This window comes from Mirounga leonina, unplaced genomic scaffold (assembly GCF_011800145.1).
Source record: "Mirounga leonina isolate KUSES-001 unplaced genomic scaffold, KU_Mleo_1.0 Mir_125, whole genome shotgun sequence".
Lineage (NCBI taxonomy): Eukaryota > Metazoa > Chordata > Mammalia > Carnivora > Phocidae > Mirounga > Mirounga leonina.
The window spans coordinates 72,727,694-72,755,363 of NW_023270305.1; the positions used below are offsets into that span (position 1 = coordinate 72,727,694).

At 41.1% G+C, this 27,670-nt stretch overlaps 1 protein-coding gene across 27 annotated transcripts in view; it reads left to right on the forward strand.

Moving 5' to 3' along the window:
* The first annotated feature begins 4,263 nt into the window (after positions 1-4,263).
* MAP4K4 (mitogen-activated protein kinase kinase kinase kinase 4) overlaps positions 4,264-27,670 on the forward strand; it is a 190,891-nt gene continuing 167,484 nt past the window's right edge. For 10 of the 27 annotated variants that reach the window (XM_035001821.1, XM_035001827.1, XM_035001820.1 and 7 more), the window contains exons 1-2: positions 4,265-4,494; positions 4,845-4,910. In XM_035001821.1, coding sequence (XP_034857712.1) covers positions 4,438-4,494; positions 4,845-4,910 — 123 coding nt within the window. In that variant the 5' untranslated portion in view covers positions 4,265-4,437. Of the gene's footprint in view, positions 4,495-4,844; positions 4,911-27,670 lie in introns of all 27 variants that reach the window. The other 17 variants (XM_035001836.1, XM_035001833.1, XM_035001839.1 and 14 more) reach the window with 4 other exon arrangements.

Consider the following 27,670-nt stretch of genomic DNA (forward strand, 5'->3'; position numbering starts at 1 on the left):
AACTCAGATCTCTGACCCCTAAGCCAGGCTTTTCCCTTTTTGAGATTTTCCTGAACACATTCCACCATTGCTTCCTTTGCTTGACTCAATTCCCCCTGCTTCCAACATTTATTTCCAGGTGTCCTAAGTCCTCACTAACCCTGAGCTCTTAAGTTATATTCATGCAGTCCAGTGTCACAGATCTGCTGCCCTCCTTGCCCTGCCTCAAACTGAGGTTAAAAATTGCCATCAATATTTTTGCAACAAAGGAAAAACTAGGAAGTAAGTAAAGTGATATACAGGGGTTGTCATTGACAACTTCTTGCATAATTCAGCTCTCCTTGGGATTTCTGTGACTGGGTGAGATAATTGCCGACTGGCCCATTGTACCCTGGGAAGATGCACATTATATCCCACAGCCAGCTAAACACATAAGCATCTAACCTGCCACTGGGGCTCTTGGAAGCCAAGGCTAGGCTGCTCCTTCCTTGACTTGACTGATAATCTGGCTTCTGTTTTTAACTCCACCTCACCCATGCCTCAGCTGGGTCTCCTGGTCCCACCTAACCGGTCTAGATTTATCTCTCCGGGTTCTCTGAGTGAGTCCTCTGGCCCAGTGTGGCCAGTTTCCTCATTTTCAACTTCACGTTCTTTGTCTAAGCAAGCTATCTTTTCCGCCAGCCTAAAATGCCAAAGTAGCATTTATTTTCCAAATTATTATCTTGATTATCTTTTTGGGTGGGTTTGTGTTCTCAGACAGATTCTTAAGGACAAGGGCCATGACTTAAGTCTACTTGCTGATATTATGTATTGCACATGGCTTGTAATGGACTGAATGTTTGTGTCCCCCTTATATTGAAACCCTAAGCCTCAGCGTGGCGGTATTTGGAGATGGGGTCTCTAAGGAAATAATTAAGTTTAAATTCATAAGGTCATAAAGGTGGGGCCCTGATAGAATAGGGTAGGTGTCCTTAGAAGATGAGACACCAGATGGTTCTCCCCCCCCCCGTGTACTAGCACTGAGGAAAACCCATGTGAGGACAATAGTGAGAAGGTGGCTATCTGCAAGACAGGGAGACAGCTCTCACCAGAAACCAAATCAGCTGGAACATTGATCTTGGATTTCTAGCCTCCAGAACTGCGAGAAAATAAATCTCTGTTATTTAAGCCACACAGTCTATGGGATTTTATTATGGCAGCCTGGGCTAACATAGGGCCGCTGACTGAGAAAATGGTCCTTACCCTTGGATCTCAAGCAGAGTTACAAGCTGGGCAGGTGTCACTGCTTCTGCGTGAAAAGATAACTAACTTCCCACAGAGTCCAAAACCTTCCTTTGTCACCACCACTCAACAACTCCTATCCTTTCCTCTGTGCCTGACAGTATCCTCCCAAGTGTGAACAAAGCTCTGGGCCACAAGCAAATCTTTTACCCCCTTGTCTACACTGACTCTGGCATCCCATCAGATGCCGAGTCTTAAGAGAGTCTACTGGCCCAAAACCTTGTATCTCCTTTCTCCAGGCCTTATTCCTTTGGCCTGTGCTCTTGAGATGGCCCCTTCATGGCTCTTCTAAGCCCTAGTCTTCATCTCGTAAACAGAAGAAGAGACAGAGGCTCAGAATTTAAACATGTTCAAGGTTGCACAGTTGATAGTAGAACTAGGTTCAAACCTAGTTCAGTTTTGCCTCAAATCTAGCATACTTTTCATTAGACCTGTTTAATGTTCTTTCTATACAGCCAGAATTTATAATGTTCTGCCTTTAACTATAGATACTTCTGAGACTGTCTCATACTCATTATCAAATTGTAAGTTCTTTGAGAGTAGCTGGCTTCATCTTCCTTATATCTTGGGCAATGGCTAAGTCAGTGCCTTGTGCTCGGTAAGGCACTTCAAGAAAAGGTCCTGAATTGAAAATGAGAAGTAACTGTCACAATGGTAACATGGGCAATAGCAGTTTAGGAGAGATTCAGAGAAAGCTTGTAGGAGAAAGAAGAGTTGGTTTCTGAGTTGAGCTTGAGGTGATGGAGAATCTGGCCAGGCAGAGAAGAAGGCAGTGGTCTGAGTTGGGCCTCAATATCATGAGTGAACCTGTGGAGGGAGGTTGGCTTGGGGTTGGGGGTGGGGGGCGGAAGGGGCTGCATTCCTGCATTGGGTTCAGCTGTGCACACCAAGCAAGTCAATTAACTTCTTTAAACATTGGTTTCTTAATGTGTAAAGTGGGAAAAATAAGAGTACCTACCATTCGGGGTTAATGTGAAGAATAATGAGATAATGTATATAAAGGACTTAGCACATTTTCGGGACTGAGTATGTGTTATCTATTATTAATAATAAATACTATTAAAATACTATTAGTAGTAATATGGTCTGAAATTTCACATGCTCACCAACCTAGCTGAGTAAATAATTATTTACACCACAGATAATGCCAATGCTGTGAATACATTAAAAAACAAAATCATTTAAAAGTACTACTGAATTCATAGCAACATGTTGGTTACCATGATTTTCCTAATCAAAGGATTCCAGGAGTCCCTTACAAGGGATTCTCATAGTTGAAAATCTTGGAAACCAAACCCTTGAGAGGCAGGAGAGTGCTAAACATATTCCTGGTAAAAGATTAACTTGGCTGAATCAGAATATTGGATTTTCAGAGTAGGCTGACCTAGTGAGAATCCCTGTTCTACTTCCAGGCTGTGCTTTTAAGGAATTTAGGCACATTTCTTATCTCTCAGTACTTTGGTTTCCTTATCCTTAAAATGTGGATACTAATACACAAGGGCTATAAGTACTGTACATAAAGCAAGAACTGCTGGATGATGATGACGGTGATGTTTGTGAAGCCTAATTGTGAAGGGCCTTAGATTTTCATCCTGTAAGGCTCTTGTTCTCCAAGTGTGATCCCTGTAACAGCAACGTTAGCATCATCTGACAACTTGCTGGAAATTCATATTCTCAGGCCCATCCCCAGACCTGCTGAACTCTGGAGGTCGGGTCAGCAATCAGTGCTTTTACAATCCTTCCTGGTGATTCTGATGCACTTCGGTTTGGGAACCTGCTGTGAGGTAATAGGGAGCCATTGATAGTTTTTGTACAGTGGAGTGATGTGATAAAAATGACTGTTGTGCACAGACAATATATTCCTTTTAACAGGATCAAATTACCTAACTACCGACAAGCTTCCAAAGTTGCTGGCAGAAGCCGGTTCACTGATCCTTAACGATCTCTAGGCACAGAACGGGGGGTTAGCACTTAGTGCTCCAAACATAGTGCTCACCTACTGAGGGAGGTAAGGAAGACAGCGCTGTTTTGGGTTCTGTTTCCCCCGAAAGCCTTGGGCCCCGGCGGCCAGGTGATGCTCAACGAATTCCGCACCTACAAGCCTGTCACAAACGTAGCCTGCAAGATAGAGAGGAAAAGAAAACCGTGTAGGGAAACCGGAAATGAGGGTTTTAGGAGTATAGAATCTGGCGGTGGGGGAAAGGGATGGGATACGCGGGGGGTGAGGGGAAAGGCAGGCCCCTTGTCGCTGGGGGTGGCTACACCCCCTCCGCGTCCCTCTAGAGCCCGGGCGCGGCCGGCCGGCGGGGCGGGATGCAGCCCTTCCCGGAGACAAGGGTCCCTCCGCCTCCGTGCGCTTGCGGCCAGGGTCCAGGTCACTTCTGCTTCCTTTATTGTTAGTGCGAGATGGGGCGTTTCCTCACCCTCGGCACCTCACCGCGGACGTCCCGGTCCGTCCCATCCCTACTCTGGCCCTTTCCGCCAGCCACCCGCCGCGTCCCGGCCGCTGTCCGCGCTGCCCGCCGGCCGGCCATTGTTCGGGCCCCACCCCTGCTGAATATTCACGCCGCGCGGGCGCCTCGCCCCGCGCCCTCCCCAGCGGGGCTCGGGCTGGGAGTGCGTTTCCGCTCGTTTTTCCTGCCGGGGAAGGAGAGGGGGAGCTGTTTTCTCTCTCCTCAGAATATATTTTCGGTGTCCCGTTTCTCCTCCTCCCTCCCCGCCGCCCCCGCCCCCTCCCTCCCCGCCTCCCTCCCCGCCTCCGCCCCCGCCCCCCGGGTTATCTTTGTCTCGCTGCCTCGCGCTCACTCGCTCAACTCTCGGCGGCGCCGCGGCCCCACGCTCCGGGCCCGTCCTCCAGGCGCGCGGCGCGGGGCGCGGGCGCCGGGGCCTGAGGCGGCGGGCGACGCCCGGGGGCCTGACGGCCGCCCCGCGCCATGGTGTGAGCGCCGCCGCCCCGCGCACGCTCCGTCCGCCGTCCGCGCGCGGCCCGGGCCGGCCGAGAACCGCGACCAGCCCGCCGCCGCCGCCGCCGCCGCCGCCGCTCCCGGCCGCGCGAGGCGGAGTCCCGCCGCCAGCTCCCGTGCGAGGAGGCGCCGTCGGCGGCCTGGCCTGTGACGGAAATAAATAGAGAAACAGATATATTATTGGTACTATTTTGTTTGGTGGCAAAAAGGGAAAATGGCGAACGACTCCCCTGCAAAAAGTCTGGTGGACATCGACCTCTCCTCCCTGCGGGTGAGTGGCCACGACGGGCCCCGCGGCGAGCGCGCCGGGAGCGGGGAGCCGGGGCCGCGCCCTGGCCCGCCGGGCGCTCGGGCGCCGCCGCGGGCAGAGCCTCGGGCGCGGCGGCCCCTTTGTCTGCCTGCGTCGGCATGTGCGGGGCGGCGGGGCGCGACCCTCCGCCGACGCCCCCACCCCGCCGCGCCCCGCGCCCCCCGCGCCCCGGGCGCGGCCTCGGGCGCTGGGGGACCGCGCGGGACGAAGCCCGCCCGGCTTGCAGTCGCCCTTTATCCCCAACTGCCCCGCTTTATTTATTCATTGTTGTGCTGCTTTTAAATTCTAACCCCTCCCCTCCTCTCCTCTAGGATCCTGCTGGGATTTTTGAGCTGGTGGAAGTGGTTGGAAATGGCACCTATGGACAAGTCTATAAGGTCGGTGTGAGGCGCCGTCTTTGTTTCCCGTGGCACGTTGGAACTTCTTGTTGGGGGACGAGGAGAAGAGTGATAAACACGCTGCTGACTGGAGGCCACGCCACTTGGCCAAACTTGGGAAAGGGGTTTCGCCTTGCAGTCCCTCTCTTTTTAAACAGGAGTTTATATTCAGGCTGGCCTTAAAAGACCTCATTTCCTGGCTTTGAGATAAGGAAATAAGCTACACTCTTAGGCATGCACTTTTCTTCAGTAAATGGGAAAACATTTTTTCATAAGGCGACCTTAATTCTTCGTTTACCCCAATTCCGGCCGTCTGAGTTTGTGTGTCTTAATTAAAATTCAGTATAGGCAGGCCTGGCCTATGATTATCCTAAACCACTGCCTTGGCCTTCTTGAAAATTGTCCTCGTGTTGCCTCGTTTTAATGTTTGCAAAGTGCTTAAGGTGAGGAGTTTGGTGTTACCTGGGACTGCTTCTTAACTTTATCATACATGCTGCTGATGGATACATACATATTTTGGGGAAACAGGGAGGGGTGTGTGTTTGGGCACCAGGAGCAGGAAGAATTACAGCATGAGGATTATAAAATCTGAATTCCAGGAATAACCTGTTTGACAGGTGTGTAATTGAAACAGATGAGGGAGAGCGAGGAGTCAAGAGGATGCCCAGATTTCACACCCACCCCAGGCCTGTCTCTTTTTTTAACACCCGCCTCCCAACGGTAAATGAAACTAACAAATCTGGAGACTGTGCGTCTACTCTGAGTGGCTGACACCTGATGTGACTAACAGTGCTGTTCATTTTATTCAGAGCACATTCTAGAGCTTCTGAAAGAGCTGTAGGTAATGGAGGCGCAGGCCTTGAAGATTCGAAACAGAATGTTAAATTTCCCCTGTCCTGATTTATTTCTTATTGCTAAACTTTTTCTAAAAGTAATCTGCACTGGTGGTGTTTTCTGGCTGTTAGAGTGGATACAAGGGGCTAGAAAAAAAATATGAGCAGGGCTTTGTGGTTCACCATGAAGAATTGTCATTGTCTCATTAGAAATGGAGGGAGGGGGTTGGAAGCTGACTGTAGACATTTTCTTAGGCCAAATTAAGTGTGGATCCTATTGTCTCTTTTATGCTTTATGAATAGGGTTTATCTATCCCTTGAACGCCTCTCCCCAGCTCCAACTTCCCCTGGCCTGGGCTGGGTACCGGGCTGTGTACCGGCCTGTGCTCTGAACTTGAGTCAGTATTCTTAGGTGATCTCAAGTGAATTAGCATGTGTTTTGTTGGTTAACTGTTGGGGCCGGGGCCAGATTTTTGAATTTGAAAGGAAGCCCTGTTAACTCAGCCTGCTGGGCTCAACTGAATTTGGAAGCCTTTGGAAAATTTTGGAAAAGATTGTGTTGCAACTCACTGAGTGGCCTGGTAACTGGCTCTAAGACACTCTCCCCAGCCCCAGTGTTTGTTTAAGCCCCAGTCGTTTTTTTCTAACCTAGTTTTTCTGGCCAAATCTAAGTGGTGAGTGTACTCTTCCAAGTGAGTTAGCCAAAGCTTGTTTTTGACCTGGTTACACAGTAGTTGGATTGTTTGTATCTTCCTCGGTCAGCATGGATGGATGTGAAGGGTAGTGAAGTGAACTAGAAGCCAGCAGTCCATTTTTAAACCGTAAGAAGAAAGAAAGAGTGAAACCTGAATGTGTACTAAGTGGCTTTAAGAGGTGGGAGTTCTTTATGGTAACAGTTTGGGCAGGTTCACTGTTAAATTTTTTCCCCCTCTTCATTTCCTTTGGTTCCACCCCTCCTTCCCCCAAGCTTTTGAAATAGATTTGCTGAGCGGTGCAGTTGGGAAGCATTTGGGATACTGGCGGTGACACAGCTCTCTGACTACAAAGTCTGTACAGTTGAGAAGAAATTCTCAAATTATGCAAACCTAACAAATTAAGAAATCTGTGCAAAAGTGGCATACACACATACAAAATAGTGCCTGAGGTTTTGCTCACCAGCAGTTCTATTTTATTCTGTAAGATTTCAAGCATACACAAGGAGAGAGAGATCACCCAACTTAACAGTTAATCAGCACATGACTGATCTGGTTTCATTTATAGTCTTTCTCCGTTAGTATTTTAAGGTTAAAGCCTAGATACCATTTCACCCATAAATAGTTAAGTATGTATTGTTTTTGTTTTTCAGATAATCACAGTGCCATTCTGACACCTAAAAAGTTAATTCCATAGTATCAGATATTCGGTCTTAAGGTTTTCCTGATTTTTCATAGATGTTTTCTTGCATCACAATATGAACTGATACTGGGAAGTTCAGTCTTGGTAGATGGTAGAAATAGGAGAAGCATTTAACATCTCCATTTGCGTCTCCCTTTCAATGTCTAATTTCTAGAATGATTTATATTATGCAGAGGAGTTTATTTAGGATTTGTTGGCATGGTTTGCATGTGGTGGTTTGGGGATTAGATTATTAATATTAGCATTTATTTATTACTAAACATCCACTAGTGTGAATAGCATCTGAGTTGGGAAAATATTTGTAATAACTTGTTTATAAAGAAGCTTTTTTCTTAACATAAATTCAGGTAAAATACCTTTAAGCTGACCAACCTGTAGCCCTCCTTTGTTTCATTGCTATATCTTCTATTTTCTGTTTTTTCTATGAGCTTTTTATTTTTTAGTGATTGTGGTTGCTTATTTTGAGAAGGCTGTATTTATGTGAGGCGAGTGAGTAAAAAGAGGGAGTTTTCTGGGTTTTGCTGTTAAAAGTGACTTTTTTAGGGGGTGGTTTATAATTTTCTCTATCGTTGACAAAATTGGTAAATAGTCTGGGTATAGTTGAACAGTATATAACTATCTTTAAATATTTAAAAAAATTTTTTTTAAGGATTTTATTTATTTATTTGACAGAGAGACAGAGAGGGAACACAAGCAGGGGGAGTGGGAGAGGGAGAAGCAGGCTCCCTGCCGAGCAGGGAGCCCCATACGAGCTCTATCCTAGGACCCTGGGATCATGGCCTGAGCGGAAGGCAGACGCCCAACGACTGAGCCACCCAGGCGCCCCCGCGAACAGTGTATAACTATCTTAAAGGAAAGAGTTGAAACACAGAATATGTCCTATTCAGAGAAATACATTTTTTGCATTAGGTTTCTTAGGGATCACTGGGAAGAATGCTCATAAATTAAAACTTAAGAAAAATATTGTGAATTTCAGTTTACAAGGTTTCATTCAGAATACCATTTATAAAAAAGTGTTTATAAGGTGATCTTGTGCATGTTAAGTAAATCTAGTGAATTTTAATTATTTTCATCAAAGGGGGACAGTGACTGTTTAAAAAACAAAACCAGAAAAAATGTTTGTTTTTGTGTTATATTGGGTTTTATTATTTTTATATTATATATAATATTTTTAATATTTATTTGACCATTTTTGTTTTTTCCTTGGGGTTATGGTTACCCTGTTATTTTGTATTTTGTAAGCATACAGTGACTGGTGTTCCAAATGTCTTGACTAGGAGAAGGAAAATCCTACACCTGGAAAGGTACTGTAGGTAGTGAGAGGGGAAGTTAGGGAGTTTAGAATCCAGCAGGTGCAATGTCTGGCATCAGGACTTGCTCACAGGAAGGATGGATGCCTTTTTTGAGGACTGAGCATCTATCTTGACCCTGTCTGACCCTGTCTGACCCTGTCTTTGGAGGATAGGCTGTAAACCTTGAAAGTTGAGAAGGAGAGTACTCTGGGCCTAAAGATCGTAAGCAGAAGCAACACTGAGAGTTTGTTGCCGTTTAGGGCATGGTGCTAAGGCTGTCCCCCTCATTACTGAAGAAAGGGGGGGAGGGGTGTGTGTGACAGAAGGGCTGAGGGTGACCTCTTTGGGAATGACAGGAAGTTTAGGGAGTAGTGGGCATCTGGGGAGAGATTATTTGTTCGTGAGTTAAGGAGAGATGAGCATTGAGGGATCATTGAAGATTTTGTTGGGTTTGGAGACCCCTGGGAGTAAGAAACCTGATTAGATGATCTTTGGGGAAGGAGCAGGTAAGATGGTTGGCCTAGGACAATGGTCCAGAAGAGAGGAGGTGAAGGCTGGGGCAGGGTAGTAGCAGTGGCGGTAGAGAGGAATGTTGGGCTGGATTCTTGGACATTCTTCCTTGCTGAGGTCAACCTGCTAAATTCATTCTCTGCAGGCTTTGGTGTGGCCCTTTAAATGGGTACACTGTTTGTCCACTGGATTAGGAGGAGCCTTGGGATCTGTGAAAGTGCTAAAATTACTTCCGATTGCTCAGCAATAAAGTGCTGTATAAATTGTGTGGCTTTTAAAAATCATTAATATTTTGGATCAAACACTTAAACTTTTTTGAGGGGCTTCTCTAAATGTTATCCCTTAAGTGTAGCATCTATTTTTCTTAACTAGAGGTAAAGACATCCAGTGGGGCAAAATGAATTTTGAGGAACTAAATGTTTTCATTACGAGGAGGATTGACTTGCCACTGAATGGCATGTACAGACTTGTTCTGAGACATAGGGCTCCTTCATGCTAGAAGAATTCTGGACTTGGGTAAGGTGGAAGGAAGCCAACCCCATTGAACATGTATTGGTGTGTAGCTCTCCTAAAAGATACCAGCCCTAAATTTCCCAAACTCTTCAATTAAATAAAATCATAAAATAAAAGCCTAACAAAATCCAACCACCAGATAAAATCCTACTCATGGTGGTTTTAAAATTTCTTATTGCTTGAAACTTTCTAATAAATAAATATTCATTTGCATAGCTGCAAACTTGTAGTTTTGCCTTTTTTTTTTTTAACCAGTTTTGGATATATGTATATTTCTACATATTGAGATAATCCAAAAGTATTATCTGGGGGCACTTTTGGTGCAGTGTGTGTGTTTGTAGATTTTGTGGACTGATACTAGCAGGGCAAAGACTTTGAAGTAATACATCCTACTTTTGAAATAATGCATCCCTGAACAAGTGTGCTAATAAGCCAAGGAATAATCATCTAAGGCGTTTCATTCCCAGGGAACTAAAAATAGTATAAACTGGAGATGGATGCTTTTACATGAATTTCATCCATGGTCTTTTATTGTGTTTCTTTGCTTTATTAGTAAATACTTGGTCATCTTGCTTAAGCCAAGAGATTGCCTACTCTTAAGGCATCAGATGTTTTCTATCTATTGAGCTGTTTTAAATTTATGATCCCTGTGCTTCCTATCATTAGTATCAGTGCTTTCATTTTTTTATATTCCATCATTTTTAAAATTGGTAGAGAGCAATAGGATATTTAAATAACTGCACAAGTGTACCGCTTTCAGGCCTGAAGCACAACTGTTGACCGGAGGGCAGCCCTAATATGTGATAACCTGGAAGGCTCACTCTCCATCTTATATATGGGTCTATTATGGACCTTGTACACAAGTGCAGACCCCATGACAGTTGACTGTATTAGAGGCAAGGGCTTATTCCACAGTAAGTTCTTAAAATCAAACAGTACTTACTTAGAATTTCTGATAATTTTAAGGGTTGAAACAATTTTAGGTCACCATCTTACCTTGTGAAATCAGTGCTTTAAAAACGTTCATAGATAGTGATCACAGATCATCTGATTAACTACTTACAGGTAATTGCTTTGAATAGTTACTACAAACAGATTTTTCATGAATTCAAGTTGGTTTCTTACAATACTAGTGTGAATTGCCCACTGTGTTAAAGTATTAAAATATATTTAATATTTAATTTGGGACCAATTTATGATCGGGGGTAGAGATTTCCAAGTGCTTATTTAGCTTTTGGAAGATTTGGTTGGCAGTTATTTTGTTCTCATAACATGATAACACCAGAGTTGAATCAAGATAAATATATGGAGGGATGGCTAGGAGGAGAAGGGAGAAGGCCAGGTGATATATTGCCAGTGACCAGTGTGGCAGCCATATGCTCTTAGGTTTTATAGTGCTGTACGACTGTTCACCGGACAGAATATGATATTCTGTTAGGCTGATTCAGTAATAAAAGTCCACTGGCATTATTCAGAAGAGAAGTGATGTGGGAGGCACTGAGTTGGGACACAGTTTTTTCATTATTTATTTGACAGAGAGAGACACAGCGAGAGAGGGAACACAAGCAGGGGGAGTGGGAGAGGGAGAGGGAGAAGCAGGCTTCCCGCCAAGCGGGGAGCCCGATGTGGGGCTCGATCCCAGGACTCTGGGACCATAACCTGAGCCGAAGGCAGACGCTTAACGACTGAGGCACCCAGGCGCCCCTGGAGGCAGTTTTTTCTATGAGAGTTTAAAAAGAAAGGGTAGAATGATAAGTTTTAGGACTTTTGGAAACCCTGACATCTGTGTGGCATTATGAGGAACTTAGAACTAAGTTGGGGAGACAAGATGCAAAATGATTAACCATAAAGGGCTGGTTTCATGCCACTTCCAGTTCTCATTGCGCTCTTGCCCAAGCTGGGCCCTGGGCACTGCTCTGCATGTTGGGTATATATACAGTGGTGAACGAAGCAGGCAGTTGGCTTACCCTCAAGGAACTCAGGAAGGATGGGGGGATGGGCACAAAATGCCAAGCATGTGATATGCACTCTAAATCCAGTAATGTCTCTGTCTCCCCAGGTCCTCTGCCCAGCATACTTGCATTCAGACACAGCACATGCACTAGGGCATGAACTGGCTCAGACTTCAAGTGCACTTTTTCAGCCTCAGAGGGCTTCTTTGTCCTGTAAAATACAGTACAAACAAATGACTAGAAAAGTGAAAGGAGAAAGTAGACACACAAAATACCAGCCTAAGTCTTTTTATTATTAGAATGAAAAGCCATAATGTTACATTGTTAAATTGCTATAAAAATTTTTACAGTTTTTCTCGGTTTCTGAAATTATCTCCTTGTGTACCCTAGTCAGCAGACCACACTTTGAGGAGCACTGAACTGGCAGGATTGATTCTGGGCTCAGGGCTCTTTATGAGCCTTTGGGTTGATCTGCTGCATCAGCAAGCTGGAGAATTGGGGCCATTGTCCAAGCCTAGCAGGTGTTCTCCCACCCTGGAGAAGGAGGGAGCCCAGAGCACATGCTGCCCACAGCTTGGTGCTTAATTTGCCTTTGAGCCCCCGGGGCATTGTAACTATCTCAGTTAGGGCCCGATGCTGACAAATTATCCTATTAAATTTAAATAATGGAAAAAACCACACACTTTTACATTATGACTTTAAAAGTTTATTTTCGTTTTATGATAAATAGAGCTTTAAGAACCTATCAAAGTTATGAATGCATGTGGTTGCAGCCAAATGGTACCGAAGTTCTCCTATCAGACCTTGGAGTTTTCCTGTTTCCAAGAGGGCATCTATTTTCAGTTTTTGGTTGCCATCTCTGAAATTTACTTCCGTATTTTTAAATTCTGTGCTCATGTGGCTATTTCTTGATTTATCAGTTTTATGCATTTCTTGACTTACTGTAATAGTAGTTACAGTTGTTGAACTATGGTTTTTGAACTTCTGTGGTAGTCGAAGATTAGCTCTTAAACTCACCTCCTCTCTTACATGAGTACGTATATCATAATTTTGGGTTGATAATTGTTTATATTATCGTGACTATGTAAATACCATTTATCTCTGAGCCGCGCAGTCTAATATAATATTTCCTTTTTTAAACATCCCTTCCCCCTTACATTGACATACTTTTTCATTCGCTTAGTTTTCTGTATACCTGTGATTACTTTCTCCCCCATATGCCCTAAAAGATACATCAAATGCCCAGCAAAGTTAATCCTTTATCAACAGTTTTTCCAAACGCTTAAATACATCAGATGATTTTTTGTTTCAGATAACCTATTGATTCTACTTGTTTTTTTCTCTCAGGAGGTACCTCAGAGCTGGCCAGGTATGGTTGCCCCTTAGACCTGGTGCATAACTGTTCCCTTGGATCATTTCTCTTTCCTGGATATGATAGTCTTCTTTTTGGATTTGCTACCTTATTTTTCTGAAGCACATCCTCTAGTAGCTTTATAAGAAAGGGTGCATAGCATGTAAAGGTTTGAAGTCCTTGGATGGCTGAAAATGTCTTTATTTTTCTTTTGCATTGGATTTTTATATAATCTGGTAGAAAATATTCTAGGTTAAACATCCATTTTTCCCTTGGAATTTTAAGACATTGCTCTTTTGTTTGAGTGTGATCTGTTTTATTTTTTTATTTTTATTTTTTTAAAGATTTTATTTCTTTATTTTAGAGAGAGACACAGAGATAGAGGGAGAGAGAGTGGGAGCAGGGAGGAGAGGGAGAAGCATCTCCCCGCTGAGCAGGAAGCCCAGCATGGGGCTCGATCCCAGGACCCCGGGACCACGACCTGAGCCGAAGGCAGACACCCAACCGACTGAGCCACCCAGGCGCCCCTGAGTATGATCTGTTTTAGAGAAGCTTTTAGGATTTTCTATTTATTCCTGGTGTTCTTAGATTTTATGAGTATCCTTCATTGTCATTCACTGTTCTGAGTACTTAATTCTTTTTATCTGGAGATGTCCTTTTTTTCCCTGGGAAATATTTTTGTTCTCCCCTCCAACTTCTCTGTTTTCTCTTTCTGGAAGTTCTCTTAGTCACCTCTTCAGTTTATTTTCTTATCTTCTCCTCTACTTTTTTTTAGGGGGCGTCTTTTTGCTCTATTATTATGAGATGTCTTTGACTTACACATTTCAATATTTCTGTTGGGTTTTTAACTTTATCATATTTTTAATTTATACGAGCAGCCCTCTTTCATACCTTTTTTTGGTTTTTAACTGCATGTAATCTCCTTTGGATATATGTCATCTATCTGAGGGTATTGAGTATAGGTTTTTTTTGTTATGTTGGTTTTGTTGTTTTCTTGTGCTTGTGGATTTTCTTCTGTTTTTTCCAGATTTTATTTTTCCTGTTTATTTTGGTCTCTTTTTGATACTAAAGATTTTCCTTAAGTGCCTGGAGATTCGTGACTCTGCTCATATTTAAGAGTAAGGCACTAGAAGTGAATTGGAGACTCAGTGTGTATGGGCAGGTGGCTGTTGACTGGTGGTACTTAAGTGTAGGGAGGGCAGGTGGGGATCAGTATGTTCTCATGGATGGGGAACCCCACCTCTTGATACCTGTGGATCTTTTCTTTGGGTTCAGTTTCTCTAAGAAGAACACTCAGAGGCCTTTCCTGCCTAGGGCCTATCCATCTGTTTATTGGACTTCTGGGGCTCAGGGTGGAGGAATGAGACTGGAGTTCCTGCAGTCTAATATCTTAACTTTTCAAGCCTGTGCCCAGCACTGTGTCTCAAGTCCTCTCATCTGGAGCATTTGTCCTTCAGTTTCTTCAGAGACTAGACCTCTGGTTTCTTATGTGTATGGTGTGATGTGAAATAGTCACCCGACTGTGAGATTGAGAAAGAGGTTCTGGGGTATTCAGTCACTAAATACCAGTGCTCTGGATTTTATTAGTCATATACTTTATACTTCGTAATATGAGTTGCTTCCAAATATGATCTTCTCAGGGTTCTGTGGGGGTGTATTGCCTCACTTGGTGTCCTGAAGCAGGCACTTAGGTTGTACTGTTTTCCTCTTTACTAAGTGAATTACCTCTCCTTCCATTTTTAGCTGTCAAAACCTGATAGAAATGATTTTGCTGTCATCTTTTCCCCTTTGTCTCTTTATTCTTCTGTTTACCTTACAGTCATTTTCATGGGAATTAACCCTCATGACTCATGTGATCAGTCCACCAGATTAGAAGTTAACTAGTTTTATCTTTGATTTTAAACTTACCTTTGATTTTAAAACTACAGTTTACTGAGGTATTTGCTACTTTTTGTCCAGAACAACAACAGCAACAACAATATTGAAAACAGTGCCTTAGTGCATGACCTCTGGACTGATACTTGATTTGGGAGATGCCAGCCCGGGGAGGTGATGATGAGGAGGGGAAGTGAGGCAAGGTGCAGAGCAGTGCACTGTTACATGTATCATGAGGCTTGCTGCTTGCTGAAGAGATAGAAGTTTGTTCAGTGGATTTGTTTGGGTTTTTTTGACAGCTTTCTTGAGGTACATTTTAGTATATGAAATTCACCCAATTCAAGCTTAGATTTCAATGATTTTAGTAAATTTGCCTAGTGGTACAACTATCACCACAGGTCATTATTAGGATACTTTCATACCCTAGCAGGGTCCCTTATACGCATTTACAGTTAATCCCTATTCCAGCCCAGAGCCCTAGACAACCACTTATCTATTTTCTGCCTCTATAAATTTGTCTTTTTTGAACATTTCATATAAATGGAATCATACAGTGTATAGTCTCTGGCGTCTGTTTACTTTTACTTTGTGTAATGCTTTTGAGGTTCATCTGCACTACTAAGTATGGTATTTGTTCCTTTTTATTGCTGAATGGTTTTCCAGTGTATGGATAATGCTGCGTTTTGTCTGTCTGTTCACCAGTTGATAGGCATTTTTGGGGTTTCTAGTTCCTGGCTGTTGTGAGTATGCATTCAGCACGTGTTTTGGCCTGGCACCCTGGACTTGTTCAGAAGAGCTATACAATGGGATTGCACCTTGGAGCCTTATGTAGAATGGGGTAGGAATTTACCTGCTTGGGTCTTCCCATTTCTCAGCAGTATAGCCAAACACCTCCTATGACCCTATGTGTCTGTCTGCTTCCCTGAAGCCTGTACCTTCCCCACTCTCATTATTAGTTGTCCCTGGGTTTAAGTCATTTCTTTAAACATGAGTACAGTTTCTTATCTCTGTAAAGACAAACTGTTCACTATCAGTGAGGTCATTGGTAACAAGAACCAGGCTAAACCAGTTTTTCCTTCTCACTATTTATTGGGGGGATTCCAATGTGCAATAGTCAGCCCATGTGCCATGTGATACTAAAGACAGGAGTGTTATTTTATCTTGGGCGGAAGCTATTGACTCGCCATGATTTAAAAACAAAACAAAACAGAATCTATTATCTTTGGCCAGAGGATGTATACCAAACTAAATATAAGTGATTTGTTATGTCATATGGGAGAATATGAGTAATCATGTGATTTGCTTCAAGTGTACCTTTTAGAGTATTTTTCTCATTTTTTATTCTACATACTTTTATGATACCTTTTATTAGGGATTTATGCATTAAAATAAAATTAATTAAATTTAATAATGTGTATTTTTTTGAAATTCTTGGGCTTAGAGCTTTCATTCTTATCTGCTTATGATAGTAACAGAATACTGTTGACTACCAGACCCTCCCCCCCACCCCCAAATCAGGTTTTCTGAGACTCTCTGTATGTAACTGCTGTGTAGTTTTATGATTATTCTGTTTTGAGATCTCAGGTCAAAGACTGAATATTACTTGAGTTTGGGCTGTACCTCCCAGGGACATACAATTTATTATTATAGGGATCCCAGGTTAGGCACTGAGTATTGCCTGAGGTTGAGGATGTGCATTCAAGTGATGCACAGTTCATCGGATGTATTCATTCACCTGCTAGGGGCATGCCTTAATTCCAGGGTCTTTCCTCTTTGAACTTCGCATATTAGAGCATTCTGTTCTCTCTATATACATACAGTCTTTCATCCATTCTTGTTCCTCCTTCCCTTAATTCACAGGAAAAACTTGTGCATGTTTACTTTTTACCCTTCAGTGATTTGAGGGTTCAGTATCCGTTTTGTGTTTCATTGCCTGTAGATCATTTTGAGCCTGCTCTGCTAGGCATGATTCCTTTCAATCATTTATTACTCAAGTACTTAAGGCATACAGGGTATGTGCCAGGCGCCATGTGGGGCTTGCTCACTGGTGACAATGAACAAGGAGAGCAGTTAGTCAGCTTATGTTCTTGTGGAGCACATAGCAAGCAAGCAATTTTAAGAAGATGATAATTGCAGATGGGGAAGAGCAGGGCTTATGGGAGTGTATAGCTAAGCTGGATCTGATAAAGTAGATATGGTTATATATGCAATGAAGTTTTGTGATTTAAATTCAGATTCTCTGGGTGAGGCATAGATGGGTGAGGAGCAAAGAACAGTGGGCTTACTTTTCCATGGAGCTGATGACTCATCATCTTGGTTAATAGAACTTTGAATAAAGATAGGAAGGGGTGTATTCCATTGATTATGGTAATTGCTGGCCCCTTTTAGTTTGCCTTGAGCCATCTGTCTCTTGGGAGGCCTTGCATCCTACATCTGCTGCTGTTTTTGGTTTTCATTATTTTTCATATTTAACCCCTGTTAACAGTTAGGGGTTATCTGCTTATCCATTTAGTACCCTCAACATCCCCATACGAGAGGTAGGGTGGAGAAGGGGCTCTCATCGGACCTCTCAGAGTATCTTGTGAGCAGCATCTGGAATAATATCTGGAATATTTGGTGAATGGATGGCCCAGAGTAGGCCACATTGTGCCCTACACTGTACACATAGGAGAGACTACTTTATTCAGCTGCTGGTCCTCCCCTTGATCTTAAGGCTGAAAACAACCTCTGTAAAATAGGAACAATGGTGTGCAGCTTTGTGATATTCAGATAGTTTTAAGCAAGTTTCTGGAGTTCGGGTTATACAAGGAAATGATTTAAAAGATGAAGTTTTGGGGTGCTTGGGTGGTTCAGTCGTTAAGCGTCTGCCTTTGACTCGGGTCATCATCCCAGGGTCCTGGGATCGAGCCCCACATCGGGCTTTCTGCTCAGCAGGAAGCCTGCTTCTCCCTGTCCCACTCCCACTGCTTGTGTTCCCTCTCTCACTGTGTCTCTCTCTGTCAAATAAATGAATAAAATCTTAAAAAAAAAAAAAAAGTTTTGCATTTCTTTTCAGGTGTTACGTATTTGCTTTTTGATAATATAGACAAAAGATAATTTTCTTTTCCAGAGCCTCCTGAGTAAAATGGTTTTGTGGGCTTTTTTTTGAAAATAATTTAATATCAAGTGAAATATTTCTAACCTTTCACTAATCATACTGGAAAAAAGGACTTTTTAATTATTGATGCCATCAAGGTGTGAAATTCTTTTTATTTTATTTAAGCAAGGCCTCTGTCAGTCATCAGCCCCAAGATTGAATTAGACGTTTTATTAGTTTCCTATTCAATTAGCTGAAAATATATATTCTCCTTTTTACTTATTATATGAAAAAGGTGATTTAAAATCCTAAATTTTATATGTAATTTTTTCCCTTGACCTTTAATTTTATTCTCTGTTTCATTTCTTTCTGCCTCTCAGTATTGAGGACTTGTTCTCATGGGTGGCTTCTTTTTCCCGTTTTGCTGCTTTCTTTTGGAATAATTGAGTGTTTTTATGATCCCATTTTTTGGTTTATTAGCTTTAATTTCTATTTGTATTGTTTTATAGGTTGCTTTAAGGTTTATAGTACACACTTTTCACCTATCACAGTTTACCTTCAAGTGATAGGTACTTCATGTATAATGTAAGAACATTATAGTAATATCACTTTCATTCTCCTTCCTGGCCTTATAGTATTTTTGTTATACATTTTCCTTTTATATATGTTGTAAGTCTTAACATATGTTGGTGTTGTTTTGTTTAAACAGTCAACTGTCTTTTGTTATTTATTTATTTTTTGTCAACTATCTTTTATTTATTTATTTTTTATTTATTTATTTATTTTTTTTTTTTTTTAAGATTTTATTTATTTATTTGACAGAGAGAGACACAGCGAGAGAGGGAACACAAGCAGGGGAGTGGGAGAGGGAGAAGCAGGCTTCCTGCGGAGCAGGGAGCCCGATGTGGGGCTCGATCCCAGGACCCTGAGATCATGACCTGAGCCGAAGGCAGACGCTCAACGACTGAGCCACCCAGGCGCCCCTCAACTATCTTTTAAAAAGATATAAATAATAAGAATAAAACCCTTATACTTGTACCCATGTAGTAACATTTCTGGTACTCTTCATTCCTTGTGTACATCTATATTTCTCTCTGGTACCATTTTCCTTCTGTCTGAAGGACTTTATCTTTTTTTTGTAGTACTGGTCTGTTGGTGATGCATTGTTTCAGGTTTGTATATCTGAAAACTTTTTTTGAGCCTCCATTTTTGGAAGATATTTTTGCTCCATAGAGAATTCTCGGTTGCTGGGTTCTTTTCTCTTCTTTCTTTCGGATGTTACTCCATAGTCTTCTCACTTGCATTGTTTCTATTGAGAAATCTGCTGTCCTTGTTATGTTCCTTTGTGTGTGTGTGTATGTGTATATATATATATATATATATATATATATATATACACATGTCATTTTTTTCTGATATTTAAGATTTTCGCTTTACCCCTGGTTTTGAGTGGCTTGATTGTGATGTGTCTTGATGTACTTTCTTCACATTTCTTGTGGTTGCGGTTTGTGAATTTCTTGGATCAGTGGGTTTGGAGGTTTCATCAAATTTGGAAAATCTTTGGCTAGTATTTCTTCAGTTTTGTTTTGTTTTGTTTTCCACCTCCCTTCTCTCTTCTTAGGCTTGGGAACTCCCATTACATGTTTACAAGTCCACTTGAAGTCTCACAGCTCACTGATGCATTTTCTTTTTTCCTTTTTGGGCTTCATTTTGGCTGGTTTCTTCTGCTGTGCTGTTAATTAAGTTTTCTTCTTCACTGTTGATTCTGCCATTAATCCCATCCAATGTATTTTTCATCTCAGACGTATTTTTTATCTTGAGAAGATTTGGGTCTTTAAAAAAATATTTTTGAGGTCTCTATTTAACTTTTCAAACATATGGGATACAGTTATAATACCTATTTTAATGTCCTTGTCTGTAATTCTAATATCTGTGTCAGTATTGAATTAGTTTCAATAGATTTTTCTCATTTTCGTTATGTGTTTCTGTCTGATAACCTTTGAGTGGATGCCAGACATGATAAATTTTACCTTGTTGGATGCTGGTATTTTTGTATGCCTATAAAGTATCCTTGAGCTCTTTCCTTGGGGGTGCATTTAAATTACATGGGAATAATTTGGTCCTTTTGTGTCTTGCTTTTATGATTTTTGTCCAGGAGTTCTGGAGCAGTGGTCGGTTTATTGCTAATTACGCCCCACTGCTTAGGCAAGTCCTTTCTGATACTGCTTAATTCCCCATGATACATGAGTTTTTCCATTTGTTTTGTGGAACAAATACTTTTCCCATCGCTGTGTGAGCACCTGCATTGTTCCTTCTAATCCTTTTGAATAGTTTTCTTTTTTCTCTCCCAGCCTTGGGTAGTTTTCTTAAGATCAGCTGGAGTTGATCATAACTTGGCTGAATATGTAGGGATCTCTCTGCAGAGCTTGGGAGTTCTCTTTTTTTGTGTGTGCAGCTCTTATCTCCGGTACCCTCACCTGGAACTCTAGGTACCTTGGTCTACCTAGAGTCCATGCTCCTTCTTCTCAGCTAAGGGGGCCTGCTGGGCTCTGCTTGGGTTTCCTCTCCTTGTGCCATGCCCTAAAACTTTGTAAAGGGAGTAAGTTCAGGGAGTCCTGTGGCTTACCTCATTTGTTTTGTGTCTCTCAGGGATCACTATCCTTCATTGTTTCATGTCTAGTTTCTTGAAAACCAAAATTTTCATGAATTATGTATGGGTTTGTTTTGGTTGTTTTCAATAGAAAGGTAATTCCAGTCCCTGTTAACTCCATCTTGGCCAGAAGTGGAAGTCCAGTGATAGGTCTAGTCTTTCTGTCTATTCACTATTCATTCATTATGAGACATCAGCAACATGGCAAACTGTGGAAACAACTCTTCTCCCTTTTCTGATAGGTGTAGTGGGGCATAGGAGGGGAACAACATTGAACATTGGATTTTAAAAACATCATTTAAAAAAAATTTATTGAGATACAGTTCACATACCATTTAATTCACCCATTTAAAGTGTACAGTTCAGTAGCTTTTAGCATAGTCACAGAGTTGTGCAATCATAGCCACATTTTAGAACACCTTCATCACTAAAAAGAAACCCATTACCACAATCCTCCTATGACTACCTCTCTCACTTCCCTCACCTAATGCCACAGGTTACCACTAATTATTTTCTGTCTTTATGAATTTAGTTATTCTAGACATTTCATATAAATGGAAAGAAAACAGTATGTGTTTTGTGACTGGCTTAATTCACTTAGCATGTTTTCAAGGTTCATCGGTGTTGTATGCATTGGTACTTCATTTCTTTTTATTGCAGAGTAATATTCCATTGTATAGATATACCACATTTTATCTCTTAATCAATTGATGGGCATGTTGATTGTTTTTACTTTTGGGCTTTTAGGAATAATGCTGCTATGAACATTTTTATACAAGTTTTTGTGTAGACTGTTTTTAGATCTCTTGGGTACATATCTGGGAGTGGAATTACTTGGTCCTGTGAACTCTGTCTAACCTTTAAAGGACCTGCTAGACTATTTTCAAAGCAACTGTAATATTTTACATTCCCACCAGCAGTGTATGAAGGTTTTAGTTTCTTCACTTCCTTCCCAATACTTGTAGTTATCTGTGTTTTTGATTGTAGCCATCCTGATGATATCTCATTTTGGTGTTTTTAATGTGCATTTCTCTGATGACTAAGGATATTCAGGATTTTTTCATATGCTTGTTCACCATGTGAATTTCTTCTTTGGAGAAATGGTTATTCAGATCCTTTGCACATTTTAAAATTGTGTTGTTATTTTAATATTTGAGTTTTAAAAGATTTTTTATGTATTCTGGATATAAGTCCTTTGCCAGGACTTGTTTTTCTCCCATTCTTTGAGTTGACTTTTTTCCTTTCTTGATGTTCTCCTTTGAAGCACAATAGCTTTTAATTTTGAGTAAGTCCAATTTGTCTATTTGTTTTGTTGCTTGTGCTTTTGGTGTCATATCTAAGAAACCACTGCTTAAGCCAAGGTTATGAAGATTTACTTCTGTGTTTTCTTTTAAGCTTTATAGTTTTAGCTCTTATATTTTAGTTCTTTGATCTGTTTTGAATTGATTTTTGTACATGATGAGAAGCAGGGATACAATTTCATTCATTTGCATGTGAATATCCAGTTATCCCAGCACCATTTGTTGAAAGGACTATTTTCCCATTCATTTGTTTTGGTACACTTGTTGAAAACCACTTGACCTTGAATTGGAGGGTTTCTGAGCTCTTTGAAATTTCTGGACTCTTAATTCTATTCTCTTGATCTCTGTTTATCCTGTACTAGTACCACACTGTCTTGACTACTGTAGCTTTGTAGTAAGTTTTGAAATTGGGAAGTGAGTCCTCCAGCTTTGTTCTTCAAAATACGTATTGATTTTGTTAATCTTTTTACTAATCACTGACCCTTAGCACATACTTGGAAGGAGGAAGCTTTTTTTGTGATTGCCAAACATTTTGTGATTTGGAATGAACTCCTCTCATGATTAAAAGCTTTAATGTTTTGCAGATTAATATCTATTCATACATATGTCTGTTATCATACAGATAGTAGGGTTCCCTACTCCGAAGCACATATTTGTGAGAGAGCATCTAGAGATACTCCTGAATCCTCTTACTCCTGCAAGTGCATTAATAATCTGATGATGATTCTTCCAGAATCTCAATGACCATATAAATTAAATACCATATAGCACAAAAGAGGAAAAAATAAAAAAATCTAAGGAACCAAGCCAAGATATCTAGATGTAAAATAAATCTACCTAGATTTTTTTATCATTTGTTACAAAAATTTCATGGTAAAAAGTTTATATACGTAGGTAGCATACCTATCATTTATCAGGAAAGTATAGGGAAATAATGTTCTTTAAGGAAGATCAAAGACTCTGGCCCTGAACCACTAAGAAGTAGTAATTTGCCTTGAACTTCAGTGATTGATTAATCAGAAATTTCTGTGAAACTAAAATCTTTTTTATGCTTAAAATACTTCATCTAAGAGGAAAAATGTGCTTTGCTCACCAGATATTCCAGTATGACAATGATAAATGAAAAAAGTTCCTCATCTCCCATCACCCTGTTCACTAAAAGTAACAAATACTCAAGGAGCTTTCCATTTCAATTGTAGTCCTGAAACTCAACTGACCTTGTGGTAAGAGCAAGTTGTTTAATCTCTTTGTTTAAGAACCTCCCTCATAAAAAGAACCTCCCTCATAAAATACAGATAAGTCTCAGATCTAAGCCAGAGCATTGCTTCATGAAACAGTGGTGACTTTAAGGCACTTTGGAAATCTGATGGTGCTGTATAAATGCTAAATTATCAAGTCTTGTCAGGTATAATTTAACATTAAGTATTATACCCTCAAAATATGGTTTTCATTGAACTTTTTCAACTGCTTGTTTATAAATATTAGCAAAAGAGGAACTACCCAGAACACAGATTTCATCCAGGCACCTGTTCAGACTAAATTACAGGGAAGGAAGATTTTGCTAAAATACACTTCCTCTGCTTGTGTAGAAACCTTTGTTGAGAAATGATCTTTAACTCTGAGAAAATTATGCCATCTCTATGCAACATATTTATATTTAAGAAACATAATTGTCTTTCATTTCAAAAGAGGTTCTTGGAAGAAAGCAGCAAGAAAGCCCCTCTCCCCTAAAAAGTATAAGAAATATGTTCTACAACTATTTTATATAACTAATCATAAGGGCTCATCTTTGCTTTCATCAGCAAACTATGGGAAAACTATCCTTCTGTGAAGTTCAACACTGATATCAACCAAGCCCTAATAAAAATGGGAATTAAAACTCCTTTTCACATTATTTGCAGAAGTCATTTGAACATTCTGATAATTACTCCATGTGTGCTCATTGACTGTGACGGCTGGGGGGAGGCTTGAAGTTATCTAGTCCAAACTTTGGTAAAAGAATGGATCTAAGATTTATTCTAAAGAGGCTGTAGAGGTCACAGAGCCATCAGTCACAGAAATGAGACTAAAACCTAACTTCTTGTTAAAAATAAGTTCAAAAAATTGCTTGCCACCCAACATTTCTTCCATGAATTCCTCAATAATTTTTTATTTTTCAGAGAATGTGGTAAAAATATGAGTCCATAAGAACTATAAGAACAGATGTATGTGAACAACATGCCTGTATTTGCTTGAGTTGCCATAGCAAAATACCACAGATTGGGTGGCCTAAACAATAGAAATTTATTTTTTCACAGTTTTAATGGCTAGAAGTCTAAGATCAAGGTGTCCATAGGTTTGGTTTCTCCTGAGGCCTCTCCTCTCGCCTAGGTTTGCAGATGGCTGCCATCTTGCTGTGTCCTCACATGGTCTCTCCTCTGTGTGTATCCCTGGTGTCTCTTTGTCCAAATTTCCTCTTCTTATAAGGCTACCAGTTGACTCTTAACAGCCTCATTTTAACCTCATCACCTCTTGAAAGGTCTGGTCTCTAAATATAGTCACATTGTGAGGTATGCCTGGGGTGGGGGGGGGGTGTTGGGTGTTAGGGCTTCAACATACAAATTTTGGGGGTGGGGTGGGGGAATGACACAGTTGAGTTCATAACAATACCTTATTGGTTTTTTTTTTTTTTTTTACAGTAAAGACAAAACAAATGTGATGTAATGTTTTATTAACTAGTAAATTAAGACTTCCATTTAAAAACTAAAATTGCATGTGGTCTTCTCCGATGTACATATAGCATATTTATTCAACACAGAAATACTACAGACTCGATTTGAGATGATGGAGGTACAGATTAGCAAAAAAGACACAGTTTGTGTTTTCATGGAGTTTAAGAAGACAAAAAATATATCAGGTGGTGATAAATGAATGCCTTTTTCAGTTGGCCTTTGCTGGGTAACAAACTGCCCCTAAAACGTAATGGCTTAAAACAGCCATCATTTTATTTGCTTGTGATTCTATGGGTCAGCAGTTTGGACTGGGGCCAGGCTCTGTATGGTATTCTTTGGCTGGTTTCTCCTAGGGCCCCTCAGGCAGCTGCAGTCACCTGTCCTCTCACTGGGAGCTATGAGCTATGCAGTGAAGACAGGGGCTGGCAAACATTTTAAGCACCCTGTTGTTTTCTTTGATCACTGTTTTCTCTGTCATGTCTCAGTTGTGTCTCTTCCTTCTGTTCTTCAATAAGGAATATTAAAAAGGTTTTGGATATTGTGGAAGATTCCATTTGGGGGGGCTTGAGATGGAGATACAATGCTGACCTTTTAAAATATCTTTATTTTTATTATTTTTTAAAGATTTTAAGTAATCTCTGCACCCATCATGGGGCTTGAACTTCCAACCCCGAGATCAGGAGTTGTATGCTCTACCTACTGAGCCAGCCAGGCACCCCTAAAATATCTTTATTTTACAAAAAGCGTCTCATTGCCATTAATTGCAGTATTATCACATGTCCTGTTTTACAGTTAGGAGTTGGGATTTTTTATCCATTTATTGGATAGGATGACAGTGGCAAAATGATAAATAAGTCAAAGTTTGCTTTGGTTTTAGGTGCTCAAATGCCTCAATTCCTGTATGGCAATGCTAGACCTGCTTTTCTTAGCTCAACAGGAAATAGAGTAGGGCTTGGACCAGAGGAAGTCATGCATACCCAGCTTGCAGTTTGTGGGCTTCTTATTGGTGGTTAGGAGAGTAAGTGAAGTTTATTTCCTTCTCAAAAATGTTGATTATGAAGAGGAAATGAGATCTGTCTACAGGTAAACTAACCAGATTGTATCTGCTGCATATGGGTCAGAAGATAGAATTTGAAGATGAGTTCCAGTTCTTAGGACAAATAAAAGAAACAGTGGGATTGAGGTTGGAAGTGTCTGAGGTTAAGGCTCTTGTACATTAACTCTTAATTTTTTTATGTGTCGGGAAAAAAACAAACTCTTTACATGAATTATCAGTTACTTCTAAAATTCATAGCTTTCTCTCAGAGGAAAAGTTGGCATAGGCTCCATTATGGGGTCATTTTTTAGTTTCAGTCGGTCGACGTATGGGGAATGAATATCTGGGGTATGCCATAGGCAGCGCACTTTTGTTTGAGAGTTGGGTATTATCCACAGTGATTTTGGTGGGTTTAGAAAAGAACCAAGATGTGGTAAGCTCATTGAGGATTCATTTAGCCTTTGGTAATGTTGTTATATAAATTCATGAAAATTGAGAGGGGAAGACTTAGAATAGAAAAATTGTTGACATGGGAGGCTGGACTGATTTGTGCAAGATTAGGAACCCACATGCTGTGATTGAGTAAGTGAAGAGAGGGGACACCTTGACAGTGTGTTAAAAAAATAAGTTATTTCAAGTTCTGACTCAGATCTTTTACATACATTTCCTCATTTTTATCTTTATGTCTGCATAGAGAGGTTAAGTAATTTGCCTATAGTCACATAGCTAGTAAGCAGTGGAGAAACCAGATTTTAAGGCCTTTCAAGTCTTGACTTGTAAGTTTAGCACTGACCCATTTGCCAGACTTTCCCAGGATATTGACAGGTTGAGTTGATGGGCAGCATGTTTCTAGGCAGAGAGAAGGTAGAAGAGTTGGGAACCCTGGGTGACAATTGGAAGAGGGAGGGGAGGGAGTTAGGATGGGGTTAAGCAACAAAGGAGGGCAGATGTTGCCAGCCCTGCTTTTCCTTTTTCCCCCCTCATTTTTCTGTGCCTGGTTCAGTGCCTCTCAAACTTGAATGGTCACTTGAGTCTGCTGGGGAGCTTGTTAAAGTGCAGGATGCAATTCACCAGGTCTGGGATGGGGCCTGAGATTATACATTTCTAATATGCTCTCAGATGGTGCTAAAGTAATTTCACACTTTGAATGCTAAGGACTTAGGCCAAAAAAAAAAAAAAAATTAGAGCAGGAAGTGTTGGTAGTTAACAGCTGATTTAGACATTTCTTTGGAACACAGCTGTAAGAGTGGCTTATTTGGGCTAGGATTATGTCTTATCTGTGTGTTGTATTTGTCTTGAGTATCTTTGTGTTTAAAATTGGTGATTTCGTGAATGGGCCATAACTTGAAGTTGGGATTGTAGGCTCTCTCAGAACCATAGGATGTTTATGTCGGGAAGGCTGTTAGCAATTATGTAGCCTGACCTCTTGGGTTACAGATGAATAGTGAGGGACTTTTGGCCTGATCAGGACTAGGGTCACAGAGGTCTGGGGTCTCCTCTGCCCTCACCCTGAAGTGCTTTCTTTCTGGGTGGAAGGCAGTGCAGTGAAGTGCTACCCCTCCCACCCTGTTTGGTGATTTAGTGACATGACAAAAGTCAAAATAAGAAACTGGTTATGATTCTCATATTGCATTTCAGTTTCTAGTGCATTTCTTGGCACAAAAGTGTCTCAGAGAGTGAATGAGTGAATGAATAAAGGAATGAGCCAAGGTTTCTGGGTGAGGTGGTCGCAGACTGGGTCAGAGGCTGAGGGTGGTATCTGAGCCATGGTGGTAAGTTTCTAGTGAAAATAGATGATGCCATTGTGGTGTTGTAGAGAAGGTTGCAGACCCAAACAGAGGCAGGCCTTTCAGACAACAGCTGTGTTTTGAGTCAAGAGAAGAAAAATGGGCAGGTATAAATATAATCAAGTGGATAACTTGGCAAGACTTTTAGGCATGCTGTTTGGTTCATGATTATATGCTCTCTCTTGTGTCTGGGAAAACAGGCAGTAGAAGGTGTCATTGTTGGAATTAGGACATTCAAAAGCCTGGTTGTGAAAATAAGGAAGTTCTAAAAGGGGGACTGGTGGATGAAAGGGAGAAAGAACTTGAAGATTTAAAGTACTGCTGAGAAGCAAGAAAAAAATCTGTGCAGAGATGTGTCTGTCACAGTGGTACTTCAGGGTGTATCTTGGGGGGGTGGGATAGTGGGTAAGGTCGGTGGTTTTTCTGGTGAAGGCTTGGAATCAGACTGAGTTCTGAAAAGAACTTCAGAGAGCATCTT